Source organism: Vitis vinifera, chromosome 15 (assembly GCF_030704535.1).
Source record: "Vitis vinifera cultivar Pinot Noir 40024 chromosome 15, ASM3070453v1".
Taxonomy (NCBI): domain Eukaryota; kingdom Viridiplantae; phylum Streptophyta; class Magnoliopsida; order Vitales; family Vitaceae; genus Vitis; species Vitis vinifera.
In genome coordinates, this window is record NC_081819.1 from 20,348,782 (window position 1) to 20,371,628 (window position 22,847).

The 22,847-nt window shown below is 31.3% G+C and overlaps 1 protein-coding gene and 1 non-coding gene across 2 annotated transcripts; both read right to left on the reverse strand.

Moving 5' to 3' along the window:
• Window positions 1-2,554: 2,554 nt before the first annotated feature.
• Window positions 2,555-6,440, reverse strand: LOC109122197 (uncharacterized). Its single transcript, XR_009467892.1, has 4 exons — window positions 6,242-6,440; window positions 4,502-4,651; window positions 4,285-4,343; window positions 2,555-2,768 (listed from the first exon to the last, which is right to left on the reverse strand). It is a non-coding gene; the product is annotated as an uncharacterized LOC109122197 (transcript).
• Window positions 6,441-12,005: 5,565 nt separating this feature from the next.
• LOC100246839 (E3 ubiquitin-protein ligase SINAT3) lies at window positions 12,006-13,206 on the reverse strand (the record flags this gene model as incomplete). The annotated part of the gene is given in 4 exon segments (XM_019225694.2): window positions 12,006-12,539; window positions 12,747-12,871; window positions 12,874-12,930; window positions 12,933-13,206. Coding segments are annotated over 4 exon segments (804 nt in total), but the record flags the coding sequence as incomplete, so codon positions are not given.
• Window positions 13,207-22,847: the final 9,641 nt, after the last annotated feature.

Below are 22,847 nucleotides of genomic sequence, written 5' to 3' on the forward strand. Positions count from 1 at the left end.
GATATTCTACAAGTCATATATTCTACAATATGACTTAAAAAACCTCATTTTTCTATTAAAAAAATATTGACTTTATTACCTAACCGTGAATGGAACAATCTGAGTTCCTTTGTAATAAAAAAATATATATACCCATGATCATCTTATCATTTAACACAGCTATGTATTTTACTTTTCAATGGACTAATTTTAGACACTTTCTAATATATACAATAGTTATAGGTTATGCTTATGGGTGTGTTTGGATTGTGAGAAAAAGGGAAGTAATGGTGCTTAAAGCCATTAGAATAAGGAGAATGAGCGTGAGAATGACTTTTTTTATTTATTTGTAAATTAAATTAGTATTTAATTCATTTCTATAAAAGAATTTTTTTTTGAAACCCTTATGAAATTTGGCTTTTTATTTTTATTTTTTTAAAATTAAATAATATTTTATTCATTTCAATTAAAATAAAAAAACTCTAAACCCTCATCACGTTTCACATATTTTTTATTTAATTTTATATTAATTTCAATTAAAATAAAAAAATTATCTGAAACCCTCATCACATTTAATTTTTTAAATTTCTTATCATAATAATACATATTTGATATTTTTATAACACTTATTTTCTAGAATATTCTTAAAAACTAATTTTGAGAAATGTCTTGTTAATAAAATATCATAAGGCCAAAATAAATTTAATTTCCAGATTTATTATTTTTCCATTTATTGTATAAAATTCAATTATACTTGAAAAAAAAATGAGACTACCAATCATAAAAATTTGTTATTTATGATATAAGAATTTAATATTAATGTGTCTTTCAATATCTAATTTTTATTTAAATTACATAATAAAAAAATTCTTTTAATTTTATATCCTTTCAAATATGTTTTTTTAGTTTTGCAATTTATGCAAGTTCCAATTTTTTTAAAGGAAGAGAAAAAAAAAAGAAATAAAATCATCCTTATTATTTATCGATCAATTTATTTTTTAATTATATATCTTTTGAATTTTTTAGGTGTAGATCGGTTACGATAAATTCATAGGGTGATGCAGATATACGACATCACCAAGCGTCAGACGTTCGATCATGTGCCTAGGTGTAGGTGGAGCGGCTAGGTTTTTAGGGAGATTTTGGCGTAGGGGTGGCAGTCCTTTTGCCATGATCATGATTTTTTTTAAAAATAAAGATGATACGTGGCAACCAACCATACCACATGATTGGAATAATTTTAATTATTTGTATTTTTAAAATTTAAAAATTTTTATGTGAAAATCAAAGGTGGATGATTATGGTTTTACCTTTCTCCTTATGTGTTTAACTTTTTTTTTATTAATATTTTTAATTAGAAAATAAAAACTTAATTGTGATTTTAACTGTTGACATTTTGTTTTGTTAAAATTTTAAATTTTTATTTATATAAAATAAAAAATAAATTTGTCATTAAAAATATGTTTAATCATTCATATTATTTTCTCTTAATATTGTTAAAAATTAAATTTTTTATATATTAAAATTACTCATTAATCGATATAACCCTTGGAAAAGAAGATATCACACTTTTCTGCAAAAGATGGTACCATTCTTTTATGAAAAAAGAAAAAAAATAACACTGAAATGTGCTAAAAAGTAGCACCATGGTGAGAAGAATACACTACCATTAAAGAATATACTACAAAGAAAAGTACCACTTTTCTTTGGTTTTACGAAAAAGTTGGTATCACAAAACTTTATTACCTAACCGTGAGTGGAACAATCTGAGTTCCTTTGTAACGTGGGGATCATCTTATCATTTAACACAGCTATGTATTTCTAGGGTCCTCATTTTCTTCCCATAAGGAAGAGAGTGTATATCATACAAAGGAGAGACTCTAGTCATATAAGATATGTAATCAATACTAAAGAAAAAAAAAATTATACAAATATTTGTAAAATCAATTACATCATGTATCACTGGATGTATTAATTCAATCCACGAATCTACCCAACCAATTCTTTCATGTTCTGCTCATGTCTTCTTCGTCTTTGTTTACACAGTGGAAAGAAAGATAAACTACACAGGGATGAATCTCATATCAATCAATCAACCGGTTTTATCCACACATGCACACACTGGAATCTGGGATTTCCGTATCCGACCTGTAATTTCAAGTTTTGGCTCTCTCGTCTCCCCTCCTAAGGAATGCACCATGCTTCCCAGCACAATGAGGCTGTCCGCACTCTCCAAACCCCACCTCTCACTCTCCCTAATGCTTCGTGGCCTGTCATCTAATCTTGCATTTGAAAGTCTAGATGACATATCACTTATATAGCTTGTATCGTTACCTGGAAATTGGTAGTAAAACCCTTTACGTATTTAGGATCATTATGTTTGGTACTAGAGTTGTATGAATTTGGGTTATTGCTTCCCCAGGGCAGTAATGAGAGTTTCTATCTTCAATATTGGTACCATAAAGAGTGTCGTTTTCTAGGAAACTTTGATTGATGAAATGTTTTCAACTAGACCTGAGTCAAGAATTGATCTTGTTAACGTTTGAAAATCATAGCCATGAGGCAAAAATTGGAGTTGAAATATGATTAGGGCACTTATACTTGATTGTAAGAGTAGCGGAACAAAATTTAAAATCCTCAAAATTCAATTTCCAAATAACTTCCAAATACCAAAAGATCCAAATGAATATAACTAATAGTTAAACAAATCCAACATAAAATCCTAAGTCAAGTCCTAATGATGACCATTCCTCAGCCTAGCCATCACTCCTCACCCGAACTAAGAGTACCTGAAAAATTTTCAACAATTGGGAATGAGCTCACCACCCAATAAGGAATATTAATATAATTCATGGATCAAATATTTTCATTTCAAATAGGAGATATCAATTTTTTTTTTTTTTCATCAAATATCAAAGTTTCAAAAATACCAATATATTCAAAATTCAACCAACCAATTTCATATCAAATTCAAACACTTTCACATCAGACTCAATCAAATCCATTCAATTTTTTCATTACTCTGGTTATCAATAATCAAATGCCCAGTTAGGTGGGACTTTTCAAATGGGTGGCTAGCCTCAAATTATTCCTGGTGGACGGAACCAAGCACTACTAGTACTAGTAACCTCTAACCAAACCCCTAGAGGCTGGGGTCCAAATCAATTACATTCCCACCATGAAATGTAAAGGTCAACTATTATATCCCGTTGACAGGACCGAATAGTCAACTATTATATCCCGTTGACAAGGGCCAAATAAACCAGAGTGATGTTTTTGTTCAAGTATTCAAATTTACACAACATAATATCTCCATATTTTGTGTCATAAATAAAACAAAATATTCCAACATAATATTTAGTGCAAAACAATTTGATCCATGCATGGTAACAAAATATAATTTTCTTTTCCACAATTCAGAATAACATATAAAATAATTTAATTTTATAAATATTGTATTAACTTCCCTTACTTCAAAAGAAGTCCTTGAAAGCTTGGGAGAAGAATAATTCTGAAAAAAATATAATCTACTCTTCACCTAATATAACATAAGAGAAACAATTATTACTATTTATTTATAATTTAACTAATCTATTCCTTATTTAAATAAAACTAATAAATTCTCAATTTGTTTCTAATAACACATTACTAATTTAATTAAATTATAACTTTATTTCATTATAAAATTCTATATATATATATATATATATATATATATATTTTGCTAAATCTCTTATTCTATTTATTACAAAAATACCATTATTACTATTATCTTATTTATTAATCTAAAACTAAATATCATTTTTTTTTTTTATTATCCAATTCAATAGCTACCTAACCATTACTCATTCTCGGGTACACACCAAAAAGCAATTTTTTTTTTTTTTGCCTAATGATGATTCATTATATATATATATATATATATAAAAGGGGCTTCCTGGTAGGCTGGCACACACACCTTTTGTTTTTCTTTTTCTTTTTTTTTTTTCTTTTTTTTGTTCCATGCTTCCAATAGCACAGTACACGTACGCTCCACCTTTTTTTTTTTTTTTTTTTTTATAAAATTAACCCTAACCTAAAATCGAAACATTCCAAGGATTTTTTTTTTTTTTTCTAATAAAACTTAAGATCTCCCAAATTCCAATACTAAAATCAAAATATTAAATTTTCACTATTTGATATTAAAACGAATAAAAAAATAATCTAACCCTAATCTAGATTTGGGGTTTTCCAAAAAAAATATATCTAATGTGTTTGAAATTAATCAATGAATCTAAAATATTAAACTAGGGGTTAGAATCTTACCTATAGAGATCTGTTCTTCAACCCTGAAATCTGACTCCAACCTTACGTTCTCTGAAATTCTGCAAACAGGAACTCTATTCAGAAAAGAAGGGAAAGAATAAAATTTCTAATTTATACCTAGGGTATTTATTCGTAAAATTACACTTTTACCCCTCTTCCACTTTATTAAATTAATTAATTAACTAATTAAATTATTAATAACAATTTCCTAAATTACCCTTAAAAGAAAATGCCTGGGCGTTCCAGATTTGGCCATCTTCTCCAGAGCTAGACACCTTATATTACTGAGCTGCTGCCTACAATTGGGACATTTGTTGTTGAGTACCCTTGCTTTACAGCTTGAACAGAGTGCGTGTCCAGCGTGGCACTACAAGAACAAAACCTTTGTTTCAAAGCTCAACAAAAAACAAAAACTTTTGGTTTCCTAGACAAACAAGAAGACATCATTTACATATCTATAAAACTGGAAGGGACATTTAGGCACTATACCAATTCAAGGCATTCATGATCAAAATCACTCTATCATCAAAAGTGGAGGATGCTAATAAAAGAAAAGACCAACAATAATATAACCATGTTTTTAAAGACAAAAAAAATGGAAGAAAGATGAAAAGGGGTGTTCAAAGTCCAAGGAAACAATCGAACCAGGCCTGGGATAACTCCCCAGAGGCGCAAATAACAGAGCAAGCAGGCACCTTATTCAGATACATAACACCATATTTATGACAGAAGAGTGATATACAAGAAATGGCAAAACACAGAAGCAAATTTTATTTTGAGCAAAAAGCATGAAGAATCTATTTCCACTTCACTCTCCTATGATCTCCCAAAGGACCGACATTCCAAAGTTTCCAATCCTGTCACTCCCTATGAAGATTGGTGTGTCAAAAAAGGCACTAGCAAGTGCCAAGTAGCTCCAAATTCTTCACCTCCCAAACACAGCTTTCAAATGACAAAACAATTCAATTTTGATCATGCAACAGTCACCTTTAGTTTTTCTGATACAAAGTTACGCATGCACCAAAAGTCTGCCTCCTAGATCCATCTGTTCCAAGGCCTATTGATAGTCGCTTCACTTTGGCACTGCAATCCCAACATCTTCTCTGTTTCTACACCATTAGTATGTCATCTACGCCTCTCTCTGTAATCCCAATGACCTTCCCTTTACACCTACTTCATCATATTTTCCCTGATCGAAGGAGTTTCAAATATCACCTAGTTTTTGTAAGGCATTGCAAGGTGTAGTATTTGGAATTAAATAGGCAGAAACTCATTTTACTGTCAATAAAAAGGTACGTGAGACAAACCCTTTTACGACTTTATCTCACTTGTAAGATTGGCATCGCGAATTCTCAAATTCAAGAGCCTTGTCATACTCATACCAAGAGATCCAAGTGCTTGATGCATAGAGGTAGGCGTATGCTGTTCTAGAACCGTTCCTCTTTCTTGACAACCAAGGAAGAGAGCAAGGAAACAAACTCAGGAGAAAATATTCCTCAAAAGGGAGAAAAGTTTTCAAGCAATCAATCCTATCAATAACATAAACACTAATAATCAAAATTCAGAACATAAAAAACTCAAATTCTAACCAGAATCATATTTTTTTTCTCATAAATATCCTTTACCCCACAAATTCACCTTGTTTCTTCTAACCAAATCCAAATAATAAAATCCATCTAAAAATATTTTAATGCACAACTTCAATCTGATATAAAATAAAATCCAAAACCTCCCCAGCAATCAACCACCACCAAAAAGTAAAAAGAGAAAGACCGTACACACCTAATCAAACCCTACATTACAATTTATATAAAAGCAGAGAAAAAGCCCAAAAAGACCCTGTTAAAAAATTTTCTCAAGAAAATTTCTATTTTCCTTTTAAATAAAGTCAAAGAAAAACAACTAAACTTAGAGAGAAAAGAAGAACACATTAAGCAAAATCGATCAAAAAGCAAACCTGATAAATTGGAGACTGCATAAAGTCGAAGCAAACGGAGCACCTGAGAATCTCCTGGAACTTGGTTAGGGAGTGAAGATCTGCGACGCGGTTTCCCATTCCCCCGACGCGGTTTCCCATTCCCCCAACGCCCCAATTCTACAGAGACTAGAGAGAGACTGAAACTATGGAGAGATGGGTTTTTGGGAGAATATGTTTGCTTCTCGTAAATTTTACGAGGGAAAAGGAAAGGGAAAGAAAATATAAAGGAAAATAGAAGAAAAGAAAAAGTAAAAAAAAATAAAAGATGGATTAAAAGTTGATAAGTTATTTTTATTTTTTACTTTAAATTTATTTTATTTATTTTAACTCATTAATATAAAGATTAAATAATTTTAAAATATATAGGTTTTTAATTAGTTTTAATTATATTTGATTTTTTTTTATATTTTTTATAGGACAATCAAATATAAAAAAATCATTTTTGTTTGCATTTTTTTTCTTTCCTTATAGTATTTTCCGGGAACCAAACATAACCTTAAGACTATGTTTGGTTTTCAGAAAATTTGAGGGAAAATGCAAGGGAAAGAAAATACAAAGGAAAAATAGAAGGAAAGAAAAAGTGAAGGAAAATAAAAAATGGATTAAAAGTTGATAAGTTATTTTTATTTTTTACTTCAAACTCATTTTATTTATTTTAACTCATTAATATAAAGATAAAATAATTTTAAAATACATAGGTTTTTAATTAGTTTTAATTATATTTTATTTTCTTTTATATTTTTCATAGGACAACCAAACATGAAAAAATCATTTTCCTTTGCATTTTTTTTCTTTCCTTAGGCTATGTTTGGTTCCCGGAAAATTTGAGGGAAAATGCGAGGGAAAGAAAATATAAAGGAAAAGTAGAAGGAAAAGAAAAAGTGAAGGAAAATAAAAAAATAGATTAAAAGTTGATAAATTATTTTTTTTGTTACTTCAAACTCATTTTATTTATTTAAACTCATCAATATAAAGATTAAATAATTTATAAATACATAAGTTTTTAATTAGTTTTAATTATATATGATTTTCTTTGATATTTTTCATAGGACAACCAAACATGAGAAAATCATTTTCCTTAGCATTTTTTTTCTTTCCTTTGTACTTTCCGGAAATTAGTATTTTTCGGGAACCAAACATAACCTAAGGGTAGGCTGGGGAAAAAAATTACTGAAAAGGGTGGGTAGATTTGATAATTCTTATGAAGGCCTTATATTTTTATTAGACCAATTTACCCTGATTTTTCAAGTCCATTTACCTATTGAAAAGTACATCTTCTTTCTTGACAATCATAAAGTATAAGTACAATACAAATGCAATATAGTTACAATGAAAAAATATTAACATTACAATACATTACAATATACCAAAATGACAAATTATTTAATTCGTTTTTTTACTGAACTAGTATTTCTAGGCTATTATGTTATATTCATATCATAAAACATCCTTGCAAACCAAAATTATAAAAAGACAATAAAAATACACTATTATAATTTTAATACATAAGTTATTCATGGTAATCCAATGATATATAAAAAAAAATCTATAAAATTAATTTTTTATATAAAAATATAAATGTACAATAAAAATACACTACGATTATAATATAAATACAATAACATTACGATACATTACGATAAGGTAAAATTTTAAAAATTTCAAATTTCTTATGAAACTGGGCAGTTGTCTAATATACAACAAATATTGTTCTTTATTATATAAAATATGTTTCAATTGATTATAATTTTTAGTTTTCAATGAAAATCCAAATATGTTAATAGATACCCAAATAAGCATAAAACAACTGAGAAAATTTTTTATTCTGCCATGCCAAACAAGTCTCAACAACAAAATTAAAGTGCAAACCTTTTCAATAGAAATCAATAATAATCATATCAAACAACCCACCCGGAAAATAAATTAAAAATAAAAACACATCTTCAATATGACCAAAATAATATAAAAAAATTCAAAAAAAAAATTTAATAACATTTTACACAAAAAAAAAATGTAATTTCTTTCTCAAAACCTCCTTCAATATTTCAGATCTACATTGTTAAAATTATTAATAGTTCTTTCCTTCAATCCAAATTTTAAATTATTTATTTATTTACATAAACTAACGTTTTTTTTTTTGGCATTTTTTTTAAAAAAAATCTTACTTTTAATGGATTTCTTGCTAGATTCACACAAAAATACAAGCTTTGTGGAGACAGTTCAGATCATAACCTGAAGTGCTGGAGTTTTTTCCTCTTTCCCTTTTCTTCTTCAACATCGATAAGCTACAGCCGGGTTAAAAGAAGAGTTTTTTTTGTTTGCTGGCTTTTCACTTGTTAAGGGTAGTCTTGGCATTTAAACAAAATAAAGCCTTTGAAAGAATTATCATAATTCCACCCTACCCTTCATAAGAATTATTAAATATACCCACCCTTTTCGATCATATCTTTTCCCAGCCCACCCTTAACAAGAATTCTCATTTGGTTTTTTTCCCTTTTTCTCTCTTGAGTTAAGTTCTTATCTATAGAAGAACAAACCAATACTTGAATAGGAATAAGTCTATAGTTACCATTCTTGTTGAGTAGAAATCCTTTTACAATAAGAAAATATAAATTGTTTATAAATCCTTTTGTATTTTAATGATAAACATGATATTTCTATGTTAGTTAAGACTTAAGTGTATCTTTTAAAAAATATTTTTAAAATTAATTTAGAAAGATATTGTATAAATATTTTTTTTAAAAAATCAAACTATAAAAAATATAATTATAATATTAAAATAATAAGAAATACAATAAATTAGATCAAATTCAAAAATAATCGCTATCTTTTAAAAACATAATACATATATATATATATATATATATATATATAATAATTTTTTTTCCTACGAGCAACCTCCATGTTTTTTAAAATATAACTATTTTTTTTTTTGCAAAATACACCATACCAAATTTTTTATTGAAAAATTAAAATATAAAATTAATAACCGATTTGACAATTGTTTTCTAAAACAATTTTCTATTTTCTAAAAAAACAAGAAATATATTTAACAATGAAAAATTATTTTCTACTTTCTTTTTTAATAATATTTTTTAATTATTTTTTACTATTTTCACTTATTTTTTAAAGGTTATTTTAAAAATTAATTATACAAATATATAAAATGATTAAAAATAAAATAATAGATATAAAAATTATTTTTAAAAATATTAAAAATTATATTATCCTAAAATTAAGCGGATATTTTTTAAAATATAAAAATTATATTATCTTTTTATATGATCATCTTATCTTATCTTATAACATAAATATATTTTATTCTATCATCAATATTATATTGATTCACGATTCATTTCCAATCCACAATTTATGGTCAAATTTTAATCGGTGACCGATTCACAATTCATTTCTAGTCCACAGTTCACGTCGAATTTCAATTTTATATATATTATTAAAATTAAAATAATTTATAATAATTATAATTATAATAATAATTTATATATTATTTAAAAATTAACATTTTATTTGAAAAATCATAAAATTAGTTTCAAATTAAAAATTAAAATTAAAATCAAAATTTTAAATCAAAAACTTATTTTATAATCATAAATTTATTTAAAATTATAATATTTATTATTTTCATTCATTTTAATTAAAATCACAAGTTTTAAAAATCAGGAAGTAAAAATATAATAAATATAAAATAAAATAAATAATAATGTTGATGGAGTAAAAAAAATTGGAGAGGGCGGCCAAGGTAGAAAATAAAAAATGTCAAAAATCTTGGCGGTCAAAAAGGGCGGCAAAAAGGAAGGGTTTTGGGGGACCGGAAAATGGAAAAATCTATGTGGGGATGTCGCAGTGGGGAAAAAGGAAGGGTTGCGGGGCGCTGGAAACGGAAAGGGAAAAAATCTAGGTGGGGAAGGGCGAAGGGCGAGGAAGAAGGAAGGGTTTTGGCACCAAAAAGGGGAAAAAATCTGGTTGGGGGCAGTGCGGGGTGGCGGCGCTGAGCCGGGCTGATGAAGCGTTGGATGGGGGAGGAGAACCGTTCTGTTCACCAGAAACCGGTCGGGTCATCCGATTCATCAGTCCGACCATAGTTCCGGCGATCCGGCTCCGGTTTGAAGGGCCCCGGCTCAAATGGCCGAACCGGACTAGACTGGTAACCGAGCGATGGTCAAACCGGTCGGACCGACCGGTCCGGTCCGGTTTTTAAAACCATGGATGAGACCGTGTATGGAGAGCACAAAAGACTAGTTACAGAGCTTTGACCCAAAATACTATGTTTTAAAAAAAAAATTCATAAAGTACCCTCATTTCTAAAATAATGCCCAATTTAATGTGTTTGTGCTACGTAAGTTGTCATGTCATAAAACCGTAGTCACCAACTACGACTTTAATTTTAATTTTATATATAAATATATATTTATATATATATATATATATATATATATATATATATATTTAACTTTAATTTTTTTAAATAAAATATTATATTATTTTGATTTTATATTAATTAAAAATATGTAAGTGGTGTAATAAAAATATTTAACTTTAATTGATCTCATTATTTAAAGAATAGTAATGTATAAAACTAAATAATTGATGTCTTTAATTTGATATAAAAATATATTTTGATAATTTTATGAAAATATTTGGCACTACACTCAATATAAATATAATTAGTTATAAATATACTATTTTATACCTTCATAATGAAGAGTATTAACTTTGTGCAAAAATTAAAGGCAATTATGCACTTGTTCAAAATATAATATGACTTCAAGTGGGTAAAATAATTGGAAAATTACTTAAATACAACAAAAACAATTTTTTTTTTTCCATTTTTCTCCTTTCAAAATGGGATCAAAATGGAATGGAAAGACTTAAAATGTTAAACTTAAAATGCCAACCTAAAAGAATTTGTTTTTCCACTTCTTAAAATATAGAATTGTAGAAAGAAAATACCTTTGTTTTTCCAATCAATTCACTATTTAGTTTAATTGTTTTAGTAAATAGATGAAAATGCTTTTGGAATATTTTTGTAAATTCATTGATAATAAGAAAAATGTTTTTTTATTGGGTACTAATGAGAGTTTTGGGCAAAAATGATTTCTTTAAAACAGAAAATTCAAAAAATAATTTTATTCTCAAAATAATTTTTAATGTGATGTGTGTCTTATTCATATGGGTATTCACATCACAAAATTGTAATTGATAATCATGATTTTTGATTTTTTTTTTTTAAAAAAGTCAAAATAATAGTTGGTGATCGTAATTTTAAACTTAAACCTAAAACCAATTTTTCAAGTTCAAAATTTAAATCATGTGAATGTTCAATTTTTAAAAAATTATTTTGATTGGAGGTTTAGATTGTAAATTTTTTTTAATATATTATTTTTTTTATATCAATATAGTGTTGTTGTAACTAATTAGTTATAAATATAATTGGTTTAAATTTAAACCTAAAATCAATTAGTTTAAATGAATAAAACTAATCTTGGAAATGGGGAAAAGGTAAAGGAAAGTTAAAGTCGTGGTTGGTTGGTGATTACGATTTTGACTGTTTTTTAAAAAATAAAACCGTAGTTATCAACTACGGTTTTATGACGTGGCAATCTACGTGACGCAGACACATTACATTAGACATTATTTTAAAAAGGGGGTACTTTATGGATTTTTTTTTTAAAACGTAGTGTTTTGGGTCAAAGCTCCTAGCTATAAAACATGAAATCAGTACTAAAGGAAAAAATAATATAAATATTTGTAAAGTCAAAAATTTTTATATCATGTATCACTGGATGTATTAATTCAATCCACGAATCTACCCAATCAATTCTTTCATGTTCTGCTCATGTCTTCTTCGTCTTTGTTTACAGAGTGGAAAGAAAGATAAACTACAGAGGATGAATCTCATATCAATCAATCAACCGGTTTTATCCACACATGCACACATTGGAATCTGGGATTTCCGTATCCGACATGTAATTTCAAGTTTTGGCTCTCTCGTCTCCCCTCCTAAGGAATGCACCATGCTTCCCAGCACAATGAGACTGTCCGCACTCTCCAAACTCCTCTCACTCTCTCTAATGCTTCGTGGGATGCCCTCAAAAGTAAGCTTCCGCCCATTTCCCCCTATCTCCAGGCTGCAGCTGTAGTTGCAGGCCTCTGCATGGTTGCCTGTCAGGCTGAGGAATACCACGCAAATGGGAGTCGACGCTTGAAAGAAGGCTTCAGTATGAACACAAAAGTATTTGCCATAACAATTGATGATCTGAAAAAGACAAAAGAAAAAATTCAGTTATTTGCCATAATCCAACAACCAACCATGTTATCATATTGGGACTGTTTTTCAGCAAACCTGTGAATCGTGTATGCAGTGTTTTTGGCATCACTCTCTTAATGTATGGTGCCAAGGTGTTCATCTTAATGTTATGTTTTCTGAATCTAAAGTTATGGCAATGTAAAAAAAAATACTTACTTTTACCATCCATGTGCAGGTTTCTTCTTCATTGACATCAGCAATTAAAAATCGACATTTGAACTCACAGATCATGTCTGCCTTGTGATAATCTGTCAGGTGAGAAACAAGGAATGGAATATCCCAACAACAGAGCACTCCCATCCAGATCATGGACAGCTGTATGGCCGGAAGTTACACAGTCTTCATGTATGCACTTGGTGTAGTAAGGGATGATCTCAGGGCATCCAAACTCCTCATACTTGCAATGCAGTTCAAGTGACATGCCCATCTTCTCCAGTGCAAGACACCTTATATTACCGAGCTGCTGCATACAACTGAGACATTTGTTGAGTGCCCTTGCTTTGCAGCTTGAACAGAGTGTGTGTCCATTGTGGCACTGCAGGAATGGGAGCTTTGTTTCAAAGCTCAACCAAAAATAAAAGATTTTGGGTTTCCAAGATGGGCAAGAAGATATTATTTACATATCTGTAAAACTGGAAGGGACATTTAGGCACCATACTGATTTAAGGCATTCATGATCAAAATCACTCTTTATCTCAAAAGTAGCCAATAAAAGAAAAGACCAAGGATAATATAATCATTTTTTTAAAGATGGAAAAAAAATGGAAGAAAGATGAAAAGGGGTGTTCAAACCCCAGGGCTGGAATATAACCTCCTGCAGACTACTAATAACAGAGCAAGTAGGCACCTTTAGATGCATAACACCATATTTATGACAGAAGAGTAATATACCAGAAGCAGCAAAACACAAAAGCAAATTTCATTTCGAGCAAAAAGCATGAAGAATCTGTTCCCAGTTCACTCTCCTATGATCTCTCAAAGGACCAACATTCCAAAGTTTCCAATACTGTCACTCCCTCTGAAGATTGCCGTGTTAAAAAAAGGAACTTGCAGCCATAGAGCATGACTGCCTTGTGATAATCTGTCAGGTGAGAAACAAGGAGTGGAATATCCCCAACAGCAGAGCACGGACATCCATACCATGGGCAGCTGTATGGCCGGAAGTTACACGAGTCTTCATGCATGAGCTTAGTGTGGTAAGGGATGATCTCAGGGCATCCAAACTCCTCATACTAGCAATGCAGTTCAAGTGATTTGGCCATCTTCTCCAGAGCTTGGTGATGCAGGTATACGACATCACCAAGCGTCAGACGTTCGATCATGTGCCTAGGTGTAGGTGGAGCGGCTAGGTTTTTAGGGAGATTTTGGCGTAGGGGTGGCAGTCCTTTTGCCATGATCATGATTTTTTTTAAAAATAAAGATGATACGTGGCAACCAACCATACCACATGATTGGAATAATTTTAATTATTTGTATTTTTAAAATTTAAAAATTTTTATGTGAAAATCAAAGGTGGATGATTATGGTTTTACCTTTCTCCTTATGTGTTTAACTTTTTTTTTATTAATATTTTTAATTAGAAAATAAAAACTTAATTGTGATTTTAACTGTTGACATTTTGTTTTGTTAAAATTTTAAATTTTTATTTATATAAAATAAAAAATAAATTTGTCATTAAAAATATGTTTAATCATTCATATTATTTTCTCTTAATATTGTTAAAAATTAAATTTTTTATATATTAAAATTACTCATTAATCGATATAACCCTTGGAAAAGAAGATATCACACTTTTCTGCAAAAGATGGTACCATTCTTTTATGAAAAAAGAAAAAAAATAACACTGAAATGTGCTAAAAAGTAGCACCATGGTGAGAAGAATACACTACCATTAAAGAATATACTACAAAGAAAAGTACCACTTTTCTTTGGTTTTACGAAAAAGTTGGTATCACAAAACTTTATTACCTAACCGTGAGTGGAACAATCTGAGTTCCTTTGTAACGTGGGGATCATCTTATCATTTAACACAGCTATGTATTTCTAGGGTCCTCATTTTCTTCCCATAAGGAAGAGAGTGTATATCATACAAAGGAGAGACTCTAGTCATATAAGATATGTAATCAATACTAAAGAAAAAAAAAATTATACAAATATTTGTAAAATCAATTACATCATGTATCACTGGATGTATTAATTCAATCCACGAATCTACCCAACCAATTCTTTCATGTTCTGCTCATGTCTTCTTCGTCTTTGTTTACACAGTGGAAAGAAAGATAAACTACACAGGGATGAATCTCATATCAATCAATCAACCGGTTTTATCCACACATGCACACACTGGAATCTGGGATTTCCGTATCCGACCTGTAATTTCAAGTTTTGGCTCTCTCGTCTCCCCTCCTAAGGAATGCACCATGCTTCCCAGCACAATGAGGCTGTCCGCACTCTCCAAACCCCACCTCTCACTCTCCCTAATGCTTCGTGGCCTGTCATCTAATCTTGCACTTGAAAGTCTAGATGACATATCACTTATATAGCTTGTATCGTTACCTGGAAATTGGTAGTAAAACCCTTTACGTATTTAGGATCATTATGTTTGGTACTAGAGTTGTATGAATTTGGGTTATTGCTTCCCCAGGGCAATAATGAGAGTTTCTATCTTCAATATTGGTACCATAAAGAGTGTCGTTTTCTAGGAAACTTTGATTGATGAAATGTTTTCAACTAGACCTGAGTCAAGAATTGATCTTGTTAACGTTTGAAAATCATAGCCATGAGGCAAAAATTGGAGTTGAAATATAATTAGGGCACTTATACTTGATTGTAAGAGTCAACCAATAAGTTGTTTAGTCAATTTTATGATCATTGCTCTTGCGTGTTTACTTTCTATTATTCTTTTCTAAAGAATTCCAAGAAAAAAAAGAAGATAAATTATTGAAATTATTAAATTAATTACATGATGGAATAAAAATCACTAAATGTTTGTAAAATAATTTTTCGACATTGAAAATAAAATTATTTAAATATAAAGATAATAAAGTTTACTGATAAATTTATTAAATTGAGGGAATTATGTGATAGATGGGGTGAACTGAAGTACCTGCAACAAATTTAAATAATAGTAGCCCAAAATGGTAACCAAATGAAATGAGGCAAGTTTAGGGTATTGGAAGGTGAGCATTGACTTTCTTTTTATTTGGCCTACTATTTCAAAGAAAATAATTTTGAGTTGTGGACAGAGTGGATATTGAGAAAATCCACGACCATGATGTTGTTGGGGTTTTGGACATGCCCTCAAATGGACAAAAGTTTTGGGTAGATGGGGGAAATGAGCCCGAGTGTGTTTGGCAACATCGGCCATTCTTAGGGTGACTTGGATTGAGAAGAAACCAAGATTATTGAGATAGATGGTGTCTATCGCTAAAGAGTTATTTCATATTCCATTAGTCAGATCGTGTTACGAGATGGGCATCATTGTTACAAGAGGTGGTTTCTTGGGATTAAGCCCAAGTACATGCCCTCCCATCAAGGGTCTTAAACTTAATTTTGAAGGCTATTCTTGGTGATCTGAAGCAGATAGGAATCATAAGGGTTATGGATACAAGTTTTTCTAAAACAGCTAGCTTGTTGCAGATCTAGAAGATTGACCAAAGTGGAATGGTAACCTGGTATTATATCAACAATCGGGTTATGATTCATTTTCCAACAATCAACAACCAGCAAAAAATTCAAATCATCCCGTAATAAAACTGCTTCACAAAAAATTGAAATATCCTAAAACAATAACAAAGTGTAATGGGCATTTGAGATCGATCATCAAGTACTCCCCCTCCTTTTGAATACAGACTTCTTCGTCCTTTTTGTCCTCGCCTGCCTCTCTTGCTACCTGCATCCATCAACTCCAATCATTTTATGGTAGCTCCTTTCCCTTTTCCGGCGAACACAAGAAAAAAAAACAGAAAAACAAAACCAACTTACATTGTTATTCCTAGCATCATTCATTTCCAAAGGTAGGTAACCTTCATAAGTTTCCGTTTTCGGCTCTAATTTAGTGTTCTGAACAACCCCTACATCTGGTTCCATTTCTTCCAACCACTCCTTCATTTTTGTAACACTCCCCGTCATCTTCTTCAACTTTTGTTTCATCTATGGAAACATTAGAAATTAAACTACATGTTTTAATTCTTTTAAAACTTCTTGATTTTCTCAGCAACCAAACAACTAAAAAAAAAAAAAAATCAAAAGTAACCGAGTGCACCAACCCTCACAACTAAGGATTTGTTCCGTCACCAGCGATCCCGTGCCCAAGACTCCTGTCAATGGAGCCGTGACCACTGTCTAGCAAAGACGACCCACCGATGACGGTTTTGGATTCACGGGTAAGGGTGATGGATTCATCGGCGATGGAGAGGGATTCACCGGTGACGGTGATGGAGTCATCGACGACGGAGAGGGATTAACGGGTGACGGATTTGGGGGTTGCAACCTGGGCGCCGGTGGCGAGATATGCAGAGAAGATATATCCGGGTACTCACCGGTGTAGTTCACAGGGGAGTTATTACCGCCGGGATTGACGACCACCCTGGAAACTCCTTGGACGACGATTTTTCTTTTTCTTGGTTAATTCGCATCGTCAACATTCTTCATATGAGGTGAGTGAGGTTGCAGGGAGCCACATACGATGCAAGGGTCAGAAATGAGGCAGGGGTCAAAAATTGGTCGATCGCCTCTCTTCTTGTTCATCTCCGGTATGAAGAAAATGCAGGGTCACAGTTGAGAGAAGGGGTTTTACAAGGTTTCTGGATTGCTGGGGAGTGTTACAAAAATGAAGGAGTGGTTGGAAGAAATGGAACTAGAGGTGGAAGAAGATGTAAGGGTTATTCAGAACACTCAATTAGAGCAGGAAGCCGAAACTTACGAAAGTTACCTACCTTTGGAAATGAATGATGTTAGGAATAACAATGTAAGTTGGTTTTGTTTTTCTGTTTTTATTTTTTGTTTTGTTCGTCGAAAAAAGGAAAGGAGCTACCACAAAATGATCGGAGTTGATAGATGCAGGTAGCAGCGGAGGCAGGCCTATCAAATCCTCCTATCACGCTCCCATTGCTATTACAGCTAGTTTAGTGGTAAACTCTGATGCAGTACTTTTATTACATCTGATCGAGGTCGTTCACAGGTGGGAGTTATTGTCGTTGGGACTGACAGCTACTCTGGAAACTCCTTGGATGGAGACGATTTGTATTTTTGCTAGGCAATTCGCATAGTCAAAATTCTTTATATGAGGTGAGTGAGCAAATTGTAGGGAGCCACACACAATGCAGAAGTCAGAAATTGGTCTTTGGGGATCGCCTCTCTTCCTACTTCTTAGATGGCTCATCTCCGTTTGGTAGATAAGAAAATGCAGGAAAGGTCACGGTTGAGAGAAGGGGTTTTACAAGGTTTCTGGATTACTGTTTGGTAAGGGTTTAGACAAACAGGTGTATGTGTATATATAGTTCTGGAACATTCTAGTATGCGGTGTGAATTCTATGATAGCCAGTGAATTCACCTCGACGTGCCTCCTACAATTTTGTTTACCTAGGTAGGTAAGGTTTGGGCAACATGACCTGATGGTAGTATAGGAAAACAAGTTTCAATTAAGCATTATGGTAATTGGTTTCAACCTAACTCTACCATACTTAACTCGTTGCTAACTCAATCAATCCAACTAAGTCAAAGTTTGAGTAATAAGGTTGGTTTACACTTGGGTTGAATACCTCATATTAGGCTACACTTCAGTTAAATTTTTCTTAATTTATTAGGCGCAACACAAGCCAACTTCTTGAGCTATAACCCTAATTTTCATAATATACTAAATTGTTTCTCTTTTAATGATTAGTTGTTTATTAAAATAATATGATATTTTTAATTACTAACTAAATAGTTCAATAATATGATTACTTAAACTTGGATTAGCTCGATCATACTCAGGTTGGTGGGGTTGTATGATTTAAAATTCATTTATAATGGTTTTCAAGAAAGTGTATGGAATAAAGAAACAGAGGAAACCCTCTTCTTCAAGATCTCTCTGCATTTTATCTCTTATCTTAGTCCTAGCATTGACTTGGCAACCATTTTGATCCTTGGCAAATTTAAGGTGAGAAATGAAGGCCTCCAGCAGCCTAGAAGCCAGTTTCCTCGTAGTTGCTTAGAAAAGATAACTAGATCACATCTGGTTCCGGTTGGAGTTAGCTCAAAGAGAGCATAATCTGGATGTCTTCTAGAATCCAACAGGTTTTCTCAATTGAACACTCTGATGATATCTGCTCCGTCACCTCCTTACCTTGAACTTAGTTCTCATTCTTTTTTATTTATTTAATATGCTATTTACATATTTTCTCATGAAATATTTTTATTTCTTTTTTCACTCTTTCATCTTTTTCATTTTTATTAATTTTAATTATTTCTGGATGCTTTAAACATAAAATAATAATAATAATAATATATAATTAATAATTAATATAAAAATTAAATAAATACATAATAAACAAATTTTGGTGTTTAGAATGCGTCCATGCACCATGCAAGACGACATTTGTAACTTCCTATAAAGTTTATCTATATTTATGAGACCAAATTTTTATGTCAATTACAATCTAAGTTTTTAATTAGTTTTAATTATATTTGATTTACTTTTATATTTTTTATAGGACAACCAAATACGAAAAAATCATTTTCCTTTGTATTTTTTTTCTTTCCTTAGTATTTTCCGGGAACCAAACATAGGCAAATCAAGCAAATTATTTAATTTTCCTTAATTATGGAATATGGTGTATGTCACTTAACTAAAAACAATTTGATATTAAGGACCCTTTTAGCAATGTATTTGATTTTAAAAAATGTTTTTAAGTTAAATAGCAAAGATACTTTTTTCTAGTATTTTTTTTAAACGAAAATTGACAAGCTGTTTTACAAAACAACATACTCAATTGGACAATTTGGTTTTTTTTAAAACATTTTTCTATTTTAATTCCTAAAAAATTATAAATTCAATTTATATAATATTAATTTAATTTAATTCATTCACTCTTCCTATAAATAAAAGAATTTGTAATTAAAAAATGAATAATTTTTAGTAAAATGTGAATGGTATCATTATAATAAAATCATAAATTATCTTTTAGAAAAATTAATTTTTAGTATATATTATAAAAAAATATAAATATTAACATCTTCCTAAAAGTATGATTTGAATATTTTTGTTAAAATAAATAATAATAATAATAATAATTTTAAAATAATAACCTTTAATATGTGGGGTTTAGGTGAAGGGATAAGTTTGAACTTATTGTCATCTAATATTAAAGGAGTGTGGAAGATTATAAAGAAATTTAGAGATATCCACGAATCCCTACAAACTTCTTCGAATATCTCGAAGCAATTCTAAAGAATTCTAGACCTTCTCATAGGTGTCTATAAATAGAGACTAGTTTTTCTTATGCAATGCAAATCTCCGAATGTTGCTTTATTTGTGGTGTTGGAGTGGTATAACCTACTTTCTTGCATCTATTTGATTAGATTTTTGGTGTGCAAATTTATAGTATAAGAAATGGGGAACCCAAAAAACACCCTATTTGTTTTGACAGAAAAAAATTTCCCAAGAAAATTTATGTTTTCCTTTTCAATAAAATGAAAATACAAATAAAAGAAAAATAAGTAGAAGATCAGAAAGAAAAGAAGAACCCATTAATCAAAATTGATAAATAAAAAAAAAACAAAACTGATAAATTGAAGAAAACATGAAATTAAAGCAAATAGAGAAACAGAGCACAAACAGGCAGAAAATAGAATGCATATATCAACTCTGATCATTTTGTAGTAACTCCTTTCCCTTTTTCGGTGAACAAAAAAAAAAAAAAAAAACCAACTTACATTGTTATTCCAAGCATCATTCATTTCCAAAGGTAGGTAATCTTCGCAAGTTTCGGTTTCCTGCTCTAATTGAGTGTTCTGAACAACCCCAACATCTTCTTCCACCTCTAGTTCCATTTCTTCCAACCACTCCTTCATTTTTGTAACACACCACATCATTTTCTTCAACTTTTGTTTTATCTGTGGAAACATTATAAATTAAAATACATGTTTTAATTCTTTTAAAACTTCTCAATTTTCTCAGCAACCAAACAACCAAAAAAAAAAAAAATCAAAAGTAACCGAGTGCACCAACCTCAAAACTAGGGATTTGCTCCGTCACCGGCAATCTTGTGCCCAAGACTCTTGTCCATGGAAAAGTGATCGGCGTGAATCCACCGGTGAATCCCTCTCCGTCGCTAATGACTCCATCACCGTCACTGGTGAATCCCTCTCTGTCGCCGATGAATCCATCACCCTCACCCGTGAATCCAACATCGTCATCGGTGGATCGTCCTTGCTAGACGCCGGTCACTTATCAATGGGCAAGAGCTTTGAGCACGGGATCGCCGATAACGGAACAAATCCTTAGTTGTGAGGTTGGTGCACTCGGTTACTTTTGTTTTTTTTTTTTTTTTTGGTTGTTTGGTTGTTGAGAAAATTGAGAAGTTTTAAAAGAATGAAAACATGTATTTTGATTTCTAATGTTTCCACGGATAAAACAAAAGTTGAAGAAGATGATGGGGAGTGTTAAAAAATGAAGGAGTGGTTGGAAGAAATGGAACTAGAGGTAGAAGAAGATGTAGGGCAGAACACTCAATTAGAGCAGGAAATCGAAACTTACGAAGGTTACCTACCTTTGGAAATGAATGATGCTGGGAATAACAATGTAAGTTGGTTTTGTTTTTCTGTTTTTATTTTTATTTTTGTTTGTCGAAAAAGGGAAAGAAGCTACCACAAAATGATCGGAGTTGATAGATGCAGGTAGCAGCGGAGGCAGGCCTATCAAATCCTCCTATCACGCTCCCATTGCTATTACAGCTAGTCTAGTGGTAAACTTTGATGTAGTACTTTTATTACATTTGATCAAGGTCATTCACAGGTGGGAGTTATTGCCGCTGGGACTGACAGCTACTCTGGAAACTCCTTGGACGGAGACGATTTGTATTTTTGCTAGGCAATTCGCATAGTCAAAATTCTTTTATATGAGGTGAGTGAGCAGATTGTAGGGAGCCACACACAATGCAGGGGTCGGAATTTGGTCTTTGGGGATCGCCTCTCTTCCTACTTCTTAGATGGCTCATCTCCGTTTGGCAGATAAGAAATAGGAAGAAACTGCAGGAAAGGTCACAATTGAGAGAAGGGGTTTTATAAGGTTTCTGGATTGCTGTTTGGTAAGGGTTTAGACAAACAAGTGTATGTGTATATATAGTTCCGAAACATTCTAGTATGCGGTGTGAATTCTATGATAGCCAGTGAATTCACCTCGACGTGCCTCCTACAATTCCGTTTACCTAGGTAGGTAAGGTTTGGGTAGCATGACCCGATGGTAGTATAGGAAAACAAGTTTTAATTAAGTATTATGGTAATTGGTTTCAACCTAACTCTGCCATACTTAACTCGTAATAAGGTTGGTTTACACTTGGGTTGAGTACCTCATATTAGGTTACACTTTAGTTAAATTTTTCTTAATTAATTTATTAGGCTTTGACAACACAAGCCAACTTTTTGAGCAATAACCCTAATTTTCATAATCTACTAAATTGTTTTGTTGTTTATTAAAATAATATTATATTTTTAATTACTAACTAAATAGTTCAATAATATGATTACTTAAACTTGGATTAGTTGGATCATACTCAGGTTTGTGGGGTTGTATGATTTAAAATTCATCTATAATAGTTATATATATATTTTCAAACCCTAAAGGGTAGCTCAGTTGGTCTGGCCTTGGGTTTGGTCCTCAATAGTCACCAATTTGAGTCTCCTCAAGGCCACTGGAGGTTTATCCGGTTGTTAACTTCAGAACCCCATGGGATTAGTCGAGGTGTACGTAAGCTAACTCAGACATCCACGATTATATATATATATATATATATATATTCAAGAAAGTGTGTGGAATAAAAAAACAGAGGAAACCCTCTTCTTCAAAATATCTCTACATTTTATCTCTTATCTCAGTCCTAGCATTGACTTGGCAACCATTTTGATCCTTGGCAAATTTCAAGTGAGAAATGAAGGCCTCCAGCAGCCCAGAAGCCAGTTTCCCCGTAGCTGCTCAAAAAAGATAACTAGATCACATTTGGTTCCGGTTGGAGTTAGCTCAAAGAGAGCATAATCTGGATGTCTTCTGGAATCCAA